The 13,087-nt window shown below is 42.4% G+C and overlaps 1 protein-coding gene across 2 annotated transcripts in view; it reads left to right on the top strand.

The window, feature by feature from the left end:
• The window catches only part of LOC115153051 (adhesion G protein-coupled receptor A3), a 302,520-nt gene that overhangs the window by 262,147 nt on the left and 27,286 nt on the right, over positions 1–13,087 (top strand). For both annotated transcript variants that reach the window (XM_029698085.1, XM_029698084.1), the window contains exon 17: positions 12,133–12,278. In XM_029698085.1, coding sequence (XP_029553945.1) covers positions 12,133–12,278 — 146 coding nt within the window. The remainder of the gene's footprint in view (positions 1–12,132; positions 12,279–13,087) is intronic.

Here is a 13,087-nt window from a genome sequence, read left to right as displayed (position 1 = left end):
TCATCAATCGTTGGCTTAACTGATACTGAAGTCTTAAGAAAACCAAACTCCGGTGTGCATGCATATTCTTGATTTGGGAAGATTGATAGGACGATGATAGGTAGATGGATATAATGGTTGGTGTTAAAATGTCAGGGTTAGCGATAGACTCAATCGTGTCTTGACAAAATAAGGAGTAAGAAGACCAGACACATTGTTAAGTTTTGGGAGATTGATATCTAGATGATACTGTAGGTTTTCAAAATAAATTTGATACATCAATTGGAACATGTCAGCCGAGAGAGGATATCTCTCCTCAGCATGTGGGCATTTAGCTGGTGAGAGATTTATGTTTTTTCTTTCTTTCTACCTTTCAGTTGAGGTTTCAAAGGCTTCCAAGTCATCCTCTATTTATATCATCAAGGCTCTTCTTCTCTCTTCAGAACCAGGCAGAGTCACTTGGGACACTGCTGAGGCTGCTGCCTCTCCATCCCGTCCACGAGAAGTTTAGACATCGTCTTGTTCTAAAATATAATGAGTCCACCTCAATATGGAGCTGCACAGATCTCTGTAGCTCACTTTATCTTATGGAAGCCAACAGTGCCTGGCGTGCTTTGGCTGCCTGTCAGGAGTCTTGGCATCACAGAGTTCATGTCAGTTCATGTCACGCCCGTCAAGCGAGTGTTGACGTCTACCAATGACACATTTCGGCCGGTGTAATGGCATGAAACGCTCGCCCCCCCCCCCCCCCCCCCCCGCCCCCCCATTGACCCACCTGTTCCCCCGCCGTGTAATGGCGCATTATTATGGGACAATTAGCATATTCCCCATCAGATTCGCTGTCTACATGGATGCATTAGCAACACGTTTATGAGCAGCCATCTTGCCGAGATGCCACCGCTTGAGAGATGCCTGTAAAGAAACTACTGCAATCGATCAAATCTCCATGCTTCTCACACACATGTAAATATTACCCATCTCTCAATGAAATCATCACAGCAGGTGTTTATTCTGCACATACCTCTGGTGCTCCTCACCCCTGGCTATTTTTCTGATTTAATCACGTTGCCTAATGTAGAAACACTGCATTTTTAATGGGTAACAGCCTAAGTCGATTCTTTGGGTCCAGTTTGATTCTTTGGGTCCACCCCTCCTCTCATCCCGATGGGTTTGAGGCTGTTCCCCTGTTCCCAGCAGTGGTGGCAGTATCTGGGATGATTACATGGTCATTCACTGGAGGAGCTGGCTCTAAGGATATGTGTGATCACACACACCCTACCACCCTCCTCCACCCCTCCAACCTCTGTCCCACTTGTGGATAGATCCCTCTCAGGTCCAGCAGGGATCCACTTCCCACACGGGAACTGCTACTCGCCACCTCCTCTGACAGGCAAACTTCAAGGAGCCCTGGAACTGACTCTGGAAACCTCAGTCAGCACTTAAAGAAAATGCAAATCCCCTTCCTCCACCAACCTCCTTCCACCAATTCTATCCCCTGCCCCTCTCCATCTCTCTCTCTATCTCCCATACCTCTCTCTCATCTCTCTGCGTCTCCTCCTCCTCTCTCGCTCCCTTCCTCCACCCACTGTTAGGGCTGTGATGGTCATGGAATTTTAGATGATGGTAGTTGGACCGCACATCATGGACACTGACGTCTCGCTTCCAGACAAACTTGCCACCTTCTTTGCCAGCTTTGAGGATAATACAGTGCCACCGTCGCGGCCCACTAACAAGGACTGCCCCCCCCCCTCTCCTTCTCCGTGGCCGATATGAGTAAGACATTTAAACGTGTTAACCCTTGCAAGGCAGCTGGCCCAGACCATGCTCTGACCGGCTGGCTGGTGTGTTTCCGGACATATTCAATCGCTCCCTATCCCAGTCGGCTGTCCCCACATGCTTCAAGATGGACAACATTGTTCATGTACCCATGAAGGCAAAGATAACTAAACTAAATGACTACTGCCCTTAGCACTCACTTCTGTCATCATGAAGTGCTTTGAGAGACTAGTCAAGGATCATATCACCTCCACCTTACCTGCCACCCTAGACCCACTTCAGTTTGCATACCGCCCAACAGGTCCACAGACGATGCAATCGCCATCACACTGCACACTGCCCTATCCCATCTGGACAAGAGGAATACCTATGTAATAATGCTGTTCATTGACTATAGCTCAGAATTCAACAGTAGCCTCCAAACTCATCATTAAGCTGGAGGCCCTGCGTCTCAACTCCGCCCTGTGCAATTGGGTCCTGGACTTTCTGACGGGCAGCCCCAGGTGGTGAAGGTCGAAAAAAAAAAAACATCTCCACTTTGCTGACCCTCAACACTGGGGCCACACAAGGGTGCATGCTCAGCCCCCTCCTGTACTCCCTGTTCACCCATGTCACGCCTCCAACTCAATTATTGCAGATGACACAACAGTAGTGGGCTTGATTACCAACAACGACAAGACAGCCTACAGGGAGGAGGTGAGGGCACTCGGAGTGTGGTGTCAGGAAAACAACCTCTCACTCAACGTCAACAAAACAAAGGAGATGATCGTGGACTTCAGGAAACAGCAGAGGGAGCACCTCCCTATCCACATCGAAGGGACAGTAGTGGAGAAGGAGGCAAGTTTTTTAAGTTCCTCAGACAAACTGAAATGGTCCACCCACACAGACAGTGTGGTGAAGAAGGCGCAACAGTGCTGAAGTAATTTCTCTTGACACCTAAAAAAAAACTGACAAGCTTTTACAGATGCACAAATAAATAAATAGACTCATATCACTGGCCACTTTAATAAATGGATCACTAGTCACTTTAAACAATGCCACTTGAATAATGTTAACATCTTACATTGCTCATCTCATATGTATATACGGTACTTTATACCATCTATTGCACCTTGCCTATGCTGCTCGGCCATCGCTCATCCATATATTTATATGTACATATACTTATTCCATCCCTTTAGATTTGTGTGTATTAGGTAGTTGTTGGTTAATTATTAGATTACTTGTTAGATATTACTGCACTGTTGGAACTAGAAGCACAAGCATTTCGCTACACTCGTATTAACATCTGCTAAACGTGTATGTGACCAATAACATTTGATTTGATTTTGAGTGAAGGAAAAGCAGCCAAAAAGTGCTCAGCATATGTGGGAACTCTTTCAAGACAGTTGGAAAAGCATTCCAGGTGAAGCTGGTTGAGAAAATGCCTAGAGTGTGCCAAGCTGTCATCAAGGCAAAGGGTAGCTACTTTGAAGAATATAAAATAAAAAAAGAAATACCTTATTTACATAAGTATTCAGACCCTTTGCTATGAGACTCGAAATTGAGCTCAACCACATCCTGTTTCCATTGATCATCCTAGAGATGTTTCTACAACTTGATTGGAGTCCACCTGTGGTAAATGCAATTTATTGGACATGATTTGGAAAGGCACACCCTGTCTATATAAGGTCCCACAGTTGACAGTCCATGTCAGAGCAAAATCCAAGCCTTGAGGTCAAAGGAATTGTCCGTAGAGCTCCAAGACAGGATTGTGTCGAGGCACAGATCTGGGAAGGGTACCAAAAAATGTCTGCAGCATTGAAGGTCCCCAAGAACACAGTGGCCTCCATCATTCTTAAATGGATTACGTTTGGAACCACCAAGACTCTTCCTAGAGCTGGCCACTCAACCAAACTGAGCAATTGGGGGAGAAGGGTCTTGGTCAGGAAGGTGACCAAGAACCCGATGGTCACTGACAGAGCTCTAGAGTTCCTCTGTGGAGATGGGAGAACCTTCCAGAAGCACAACCATCTCTGCAGCACTCCACCAATCAAGTGTGCCAAAAGGCTCCTGAAGACTCTCAGACCATGAGATACAAGATTCTCTGGTCTGATGAAGCCAAGATTGAACTCTTTGGCCTGAATGCCAAGTGTCAAGTATGTAAACCTGGCACCATGCCTACGGTGAAGCATGGTGGTGGCAGCATCATGCTGTGGGGATGTTTTTCAGCAGCAGGGACTGGGAGACTAGTTAGGATCGAGGCAAAGATGAATGGAGCAAAGTACAGAGAGATCCTTGATGAACCAAACCTGCTCCAGAGCACTCAGGACCTCAGACAGGGGCGAAAGTTCACCTTTCAACAGGACCACGACCAGCCAGAGCCCGGACTTGAACCCGATTGAACGTCTCTGGAGAGACCTGAAAATAGCTGTGCAGCAACGCTCGCCATCCAACCCGCATTTGGGTATTTTAAATGTGGTCACCTAACTGTCATGAGTACGAAAAGGAACCAGCGGGAAAGTGGCTCCATCAGTTATTTGAGTGCATACGGATGGCAGGTCTTTTTCCCCCTGCCCCTCTTTCTGCCCAGTTGATAATGGGCCATTGTAAATCAAAACAAATTTTACATATTAGTAAAGACAAGATTAAATTGAGAATAGTCTCATGTAAAAAGTATTTACAAGCAAAACCAGCCAAGATTACAACATAACTGCAATCTTAAAAAACTTTGTGGGTGTATGGATGTCACTGTCCCTGGCCTGTGCATCATGAGGCAAGGAACAGAGAGCAAGATTTTTTAGCAACTTTTCTCAAATCATCAATAGCTAGCTATATATGTTTTTGATTTCAAAGACATACTAAGGTTTGTATCATTCACAACTAAAGTTTCCAAATAACGCAAAATCTAGTGTACAGGACTCAAATGATGACTTTTAAGCCCAACATTGCCACATGCATGCGCACTCGCTCTGGAATGGGGAAAATATCATTTATATTTTATTCAGCTAAATTCAATTATATTCTTCTTACTATGAAAGCATATAATATAAAATAGTCGCAAAGGATTTATAAGCATATTTTGTCTGCTAAATGAACAAGCCTACAGCCTATGGCATGGTGCATAGCCAGATAACATACAGTAGGCCAACTCATATTTTGTTCTTCTGAATTACATTTTCTTCATATCATAATGACCTGCCTACAATAAATAATGGATTTATTGTTATGGTGTATATTAAATAGATGTATTAAACTTTTTTAAATGTAGACCCACGTATCAGCGGCTTGTATGCATGGAGGCCTGGAGATGCTTAACGTGTTTATGTTAATTAACAGTCAATCACCGTGAGACCTGCATTATTTTACATGACAATAACCCAGCTGACAAAATGTCATGGCTGACACAGCACTAGCAGCACCTTGAATACATTGTTGTTTGACATGACAACAAATGAATAAGCCAGGAAGGAATTATTGACAGCGTAGGAACCAAAGCTAGCCAGCTAACTAGCGAGTAGAATTAGCAGCTAACAGTATTTATTTTAGCCACAACTTGCTAAGAAAAGACAAACTAGCAGACAGTTTGCAGACAGTAAGCTACTCAAACTGCTAGTGTAATTATAGAATGCTTGTGGAAAGCAGCATTGTTGTCTCCAACATCTTGTTACATCTATCTGACCATGTAGACTGCAGAGTGAACGGCAAGAAAGTGTTCCTGGCTCTATGGCTGAGCAAATGCTCTCTCCTTGAGTGACAGGGGGCAGGGCTTGGCGTGGAAAGCGGCATGTAGCAGAAGGGAGAAAGACAAGGGAGTAAACTATAAAAACAGACATTGGAGTTGGAGTTGTGTATCACATTTAACAAACCAACATTTAACAAACCAAACATTGAAATACCATTATAGAAGGTAAAGTAAAAAGCCCAAACCGGTCCATGCATCAGTACCGGTATATAGTAAAAAACGTAATACCGCCCCGCCCTATGATCAATTGATGTTTACTGATAGCAGTAAAACTCCGATGATAGAGCTAAATGTGGAATACTCAGAAATGTGTAGTTCTGACTATGCTCTTCAAGAGTTGATGGTATTAAAACCAAATAGTTATTAAAACCAAACTGCACGTAGTTGTCAATGGTTTTAGCGAAGCTGGGGGGGTCTCCTTGCCCCCCAGCAGCCAAAACGAACGCTATTGTGACATTTTATAGCCTATAGGCTATATCAGACACGTTTCTTCTCCTTTGTTTGCACAGGAAAAAAATGTGGCCTTTTTATAAGCATATTTCATGCAATTCTACTACACTTTATATGACTGGAGACATTAGCAGAATCGTTTTATAATATGACACAAATTACAGGCCTGTCTGCTCTGCTGACACTGACGAACAGATCAATAAAAACAACATTGTCTGATCCATATAATATGTCTACGAGAAGGGAAGACACAAAGACAATATGACATCCATCTAACCTGGAGGACGACATTAGAGTCCAAAAATACATTGTCAAGTGGTACTCACCCAAGACTAACCAGGTTTCTCTCCAACCTTTTTATGCGAGTAAAGAACATGTTGCATACAAAAAAATGTCACGACAGGCCTGATGTAAACAGCAAATGTGTCGGTAAACTTTCCAAATGTCGACAAAACAAAACGCGCTAGACAAGGTGGGATCTTTTTGTGTCTGTAAAATTAATTATGTGAGAAATGGAGGTGTAAACGCTTTTATTCACAAATATTTATAAAATAACCGTCATATCGAAGTAAACTTGGGAGTCACGCGATGACATGTTGTGTGATCTTCCCACTTCCCACTTCCCAAATGAAATAAGTTATGATGAACTTCACAGGGTGGTGAAAGTGCAAGGTGATGGATGAGCTTGAAGCTCCTTTCCAATAAATATTGAGGGTCTTATTCTGGTGACATGATGATTGATGCTTGGCTGCCATTTGACAAATAAAAATACTCTCGCTCTTTTGTCCATAATAATATACAGTTGAAGTCGGAAGTTTACATACACTCAGGTTGGAGTCATTAAAACTCGTTTTTTAACCACTCCACAAATTTCTTGTTAACAAACTATAGTTTTGGCAAGTCGGTTAGGACATCTACTTTGTGCATGACACAAGTAATTTTTCCAACAATTGTTTACAGAGAGATTATTTCACTTAAAATTCACTGTATCACAATTGCCGTGGGTTAGAAGTTTACATACACCAAGTTGACTGTGCCTTTAAACAGCTTGGAAAAATCCAGAAAATTATGGCATGGCTTTAGAAGCTTCTGATAGGCTATTTGACATCATTTGAGTCAATTGGAGGTGTACCTGTGGATGTATTTCAAGGCCTACCTTCAAACTCAGTGCCTCTTTGCTTGACATCATGAGAAAATCAAAAGAAATCATCCAAGACCTCGGAAAAAAATTGTAGACCTCCACAGGTCTGATTCATCCTTGGGAGCAATTTCCAAACGCCTGAAGGTACCACGTTCATTTATACAAACAATAGTACGCAACTATAAACACCATGGGACCACGCAGCCGTCATACTGCTCAGGAAGGAGACACGTTCTGTCTCCTAGAGATGAACGTACTTTTGTGTGAAAAGTGCAAATCAATCCCAGAACAACAGCAAGGGACCTTGTGAAGATGCTGGAGGAAACAGGTACAAAAGTATCTATATCCACAGTAAAACGAGTCCTATATCGACATAACCTGAAAGGCGGCTCAGCAAGGAAGAAGCCACTGCTCCAGAACCGCCATATAAAAGCCAGACTACGGTTTGCAACTGCCCATGGGGACAAAGATCTTACTTTTTGGAGAAATGTGCTCTGGTCTGATGAAACAAAAATAGAACTGTTTGGCCATAATGACCATCGTTATGTTTGGAGGAAAAAAGGGGAGGCTTGCAAGCCGAAGAACAACATCCCAACCGTGAAGCACAGGGGTGGCAGCATCATGTTGTGGGGGTGCTTTGCTGCAGTAGGAACTGGTGCACTTCACAAAATAGATGGCATTATGGGGATGGTAAATTATGTGGATATATTGAAGCAACATCTCAAGACACCAGTCAGGAAGTTAAAGCTTGGTCGCAAATGGGTCTTCCAAATGGACAATGACCCCAAGCATACTTCCAAATTTGTGCCAAAATGGCTTAAGGACAACAAAGTCAAGGTATTGGAGTGGCCATCATAAAGCCCTGACCTCAATCCTATAGAAAATGTGTGGGCAGAACTGAAAAAGCGTGTGCGAGCAAGGAGGCCTACAAACCTGACTTGTTACCCCAGCTCTGTCAGGAGGAATGGGCCAAAATTCACCCAACTTATTGTGGGAAGCTTGTGGAAGGCTACCCAAAACGACCCAAGTTAAACAATTTAAAGGCAATGCTACAAATACTAATTGAGTGTATGTAAACTTCTGACCCACTGGGAATGTGATGAAAGAAATAAAAGCTGAAATGAAATCGTTCTCTCTCCAATTATTCTGACATTTCACATTCTTAAAATAAAGTGTTGATCCTAACTGACCTAAGACAGGGACTTTTTACTAGGATTAAGTGTCAGGAATTGTGAAAAACTGAGTTTCGATGTATTTGTCTAAGGTGTATGCAAACATCCGACTTCAACTGTAGGTAGGCAATACCCACACTGTACTGTATATGCGAGTTGTTGGCGAGAGCGCACGTATCAATACCGGAGTGGGCACTTTTTTTAACGCTCTAGTTTTTTGTGACAAAACCATCAGTAAAGTTGAAAATGCAATGGAAACCCATTTAACAAAAATGTTTATTTGGTACATGGGACTGTAACCACAAAAGTTATGTTTATGTGCACTACGTCATCAAGCACAGCCTTTTATCCACAACAAGTCAATATGATGGGAACACCTCTGGTGGGGAAATGTTTTCTGTAGATTTTAGAATATTCGCATGGAAATCTGTCACCAATTGGATGGAAACCTAGCTAGTGATAAAGCGTGAATGTGCGCACTCACCGGGGATATGGCCGATGTTCTCTGCTGGTGCCAATAAGATACTGTTTGCTCAATTAAGTCGACAAATTTGATAACTATCCCATGTGAAAAAAAGACTATAGTTTACTATAGAATACTACAGTACTTACTATAAAATCATGTAGTAAACTATATAATACTATAGGAAATACCACTGTAATGTCCGCAAAAACACTACACTTTAACTATAGTAAATACTACTGTATTTCATTTGCATATACCCTGCCTATTTCCCTCCCTCATATCCCAATTTGTGCCACCCTTAATTGATAGACCTACATGCCAAGTATAGACCATATGTTTTGTTAACTACAGGATATAGAAAACTATCTGCTCAGACCCCAGTCCTACCTACCTACATACCTACAGGTTATGGAAAATGTGTTATGTTAGTATTTCTCCAGTAGGTTTCCTTAAGGATAAAGCCTCTACTTCTATGTCAAAGATAATAAAACAAAAACGCTGTACAAGTACTACAGTAATGTCAGCAAAAACACTACAGTAAATACTACAGTATACTACAATCTGCAAAAACACCACATTATTTACTATAGTATATACTACAGTATTTATACTATAGTTAACTGTAAATACTGCACTAGTGTATGCTACAGTATTTATACCATATTATATACTTTTTTTATGTGGGTAAAAGACAGATTACAGTATTTTCATTGTCTTCACTTTACAGCAATAGCAATTTTCCAAACTATGTTTTCCTTCAAATGTCCTTCAGAATGTAGGAAATGCGATTTAAATCAATCCACAGCTTATTTTTCTTTTAAAGAAGCTTATGGTCTTGTGTGGCCAAATCATGCTTTCTGGTGTAGTAGCCTATTTGGATTGATTTGATTTAGTTCTGTGTAGACAGGAGTAGGCTAATTAGGTTTTATTATCAATGTAATTCAGTTTATGGAAGCACCGGCTATGCCCCTCCCTCACATAGACTTAGGCTACTGTGTGTGTGGGTTTGTGTATACTTAAATTATACAGACTAATTGGTCAGAAGAGGGGTAGAAGAAGTCATCTAGACAACCAAGATATGTGTTAAACATGGGAAGAATACAGGCCTATTAATATCAAACAAACAGAATGAGCATTTGTAATTTTACGTGTGTGTTTGTGGGTGGGTGGGTGGGTGGGTGGGTGGACTGGTAGTGCTTGCTGAGGGAATTTATCAGTCAGTGGTCCTCTTATTCCCTCCAATCTATTCTCCCCCACCTTTCTATCTCTCCTCATCCCTCTCTGCCTACTACTCTCTTTCCCTCTCCCTACTCTCCATTGTTCCTTCCTTTCTCTCTCCTGTGTGTGTGTGTGTGTGTGTGAGACGAGGGACAGGCGCTAAGCAACATTTCTCTTTCTCCCCCTCAACTACGTTAGCGGACTAGCTAAAAACAGCGATTCTAAATGCAGTCTCAATTGCTGCATATCTAATTGTTCCTAAGAATCTGAGGTTTAAGTTTATTGAAGTTTATTTTAGTTTTGGGCCTCCCGAGTGGCGCAGCAGTCTAAGGCACTGATCAGTGTTAGAGGTGTCACTACAGATCCAGGTTCAATCCCGGGCTGTGTCGCAGCCGGCCGCGACCCATGAGGCGACGCACAATTGGCCCAGCGTCGTCCGGGTTAGGGGAGTGTTTGGCCGGCTGGGATGTCCTTGTCCCATCGCACTCTAGCGACTCCTTGTGGCGGCCGGGCACATGCACGCTGGCGTCGGTTGCCTCCGACACATTGGTGCAGCTGGCTTCCGGGTTAAGCGAGCAGTGTGTCAAGAAGCAGTGCGGCTTGGCTAGGTCGTGTTTCAGAGGATGCATGGCTCTCAACCTTCGCCTCACCCGAATCCGCACGGGAGTTGCAGCGATGGGACAAGACTGTAACTACCAATTGGGAAGAAAAAAGTGTGAAGGACATTTACACACTTTATTCACAACATATAAAAACAAATATTAATGCAAAACAAATCTATTTAAATCAGTGTTTATCATAATAAGCACGAGCGTCAAACAGTATAATTCTCACTCAGCGTCCAGATTTTGTCACGTGACCTAACACTCTACCATAGGAGCAAAGCAGGAAGTAAAATTTGTGCTCTGATTTGTTGATTCAACTCAACTGACATTACAAAAAAGACATTCTATTGCAAGTGCTAACGTCATCAGTTAACATCATTTTTATGACATTCTACATTACCATGGAAATTATTGCATCACAATATCAGGCAGCCATTGCTAGTGTACCCATGAGTTTAACAGTCAAATTGCAAGGGTTAGAGGTTCCAAGCCTGTTCTATTCATTTTATTTCTATGTGTGCTGTTGCTACATTGTGGTCACTTCAGTCAGATGTTCGTTCGACAAAAATAAAAAATTATTCAGTTATGACGGTTCTTTTATTTTCATGACGGTCTTCATCCATAACCATCGGTTATACGGTAATTGTGCCACTCTCTTGTGAATGTGCTGTTCATATCTTCTTGAGGTCAAGGACTGGTTCAGTGTGTGGCAATAAGACTCACTCCTTGAAATGTTTTTACTTGGGTTCCATTCCATCCTACCTTAGTGGTTGCTTGTCCATTCAGCCAGCATTCCTTTCAGTCCAAAGCGTGTGGGTTAGAGCTATGATTGAATCACAGACCACCACCTACTCACTGTGAGCTTCTTCCACCATTAACCAGCCTCAAGGTTATTTCCAATCAGTATCATGTCTGACTCCTGTATGGCTCCTTTAGTCCCTGTAGAGTTGGTTAAGCCTAGCAGACTGGAGCGAGTTATTTGATTGGATGCCTCTTAGTGTTGGGTCTGCTGAGCAAACTGAGGAGTGTGATTGGGAAAAGAAAGACGCAATGAATTTCAAATTTTCTCTCTCTCTTTCCTATTTTCTCACTCTTTTCCTCTCCCCATAGCTGTCTTTATTTCTCCTGATGAAGCCTCAAAACAATGCGAGATCAATTCCCATTCAAGCATAATTCATGAATACAAGAACAAGAGAGGAGGGAATACAATGTCTGTTTAGAAAACAAGCATCGAATTTTGTAAAGAGCATTGTAGACGTGACTGACATTCATATTGTTGTTTATTGTTGACGGCTCATGGTAACTGTCCTGAGTCCTCTAACGGTATTGATGATGGGTGTGTCCCCGAGTACGCAGGCCATTTTGCACGAGTTAAAAAGTCAGTCTTCCTGCTCCTGCTGGGATTGATCTCTGGAAAGACACTTGAAGTGACATTTCATGACATGCTCATTGTGTCCAGAAAAGAACTCTTTCTGTGAATCAACTGGGTGCGAACAAGTGGAAGTGAGAGGGACATTAAGAATGTGAAGACGAGCCTTCTATGATGTGAAGATAGATAGATACAGTGAGTAACCCATGTCTGTCTGTGTCCCCTGGTGCAGGTTGGCGTGGTGTTACACTACTCGTCCCTCTCCACCATGCTGTGGCTGGGGGTGATGGCCCGGAACATTTACAAGCAGGTGACCAAAAAGCCCCTTCAACACCAGGACAGTGACCCGCCTGCTCACCCCAAACAGCCCATGTTGAGGTAAACACAATCCTCCTCTCTGGGTGTGTGTGTGTGTGTGTGTGTGTGTGTGTGTGTGTGTGTGTGTGTGTGTGTGTGTGTGTGCGCGCACGTGCAGCTGATCGTGCTTGTTTATTAATGTGCTGTTGGTATCTTTTTTAGGTCAAGGATTGGTTCGGTGCACAATTCTATGCTTTCTTATTTAATTTCTTTCCCTGCTATACTGTATGCCTCATGCGAAGATGCTTGTACAAATCTGTACACAATAGTATTGGCCTGCTCTTTTTTGCCAGTGCTTATTAAATCTTCATTCCCACTTAATTCAAGCCTTTGGATACTGCTTCTCTTTTTTTAGAGGGTGTGGATTTTGAACCTTTGTCTTAACCTTCCTCTAATGTTCTGTTTCTGAAACGCTGTTAGCTACAGAGAGAATGATCATTAGCCTTGTAGTTTAGGAGGTTCAAGTTGTATTGTCAAATGCACAAGTACAGTGAAATGCTTGACTTGCAAGCCCTACCCAACAGTGCATTAAGCAATATCAAAATAGCATAGCTAATAAATAAATAAATATATAGTAAAGAAAACACAAGAAATAAGAAATGAGAGAGGCAGCTATATACAGGGTCCGTGCCAATACCAAATGTACAATGTGCAGGGATACTGGAGTATTTGAGGTTGATATGTACATGATAAAGGATGATAAATAAGGATGATAAATAATAATAATAATAATACTAAACAGTATGGCAGCAGCATAAGTTGTGTGTGTGTGTGTGTGTGTGTGTGTGTGTGTGTGTGTGTGTGTGTGTGTGTGTGTGTGTGTGTGTGTG

The sequence above is a fragment of the Salmo trutta genome, chromosome 18, assembly GCF_901001165.1.
Source record: "Salmo trutta chromosome 18, fSalTru1.1, whole genome shotgun sequence".
NCBI classification, from domain to species: domain Eukaryota; kingdom Metazoa; phylum Chordata; class Actinopteri; order Salmoniformes; family Salmonidae; genus Salmo; species Salmo trutta.
This window is presented reverse-complemented; position numbering and strand designations above follow the sequence as displayed.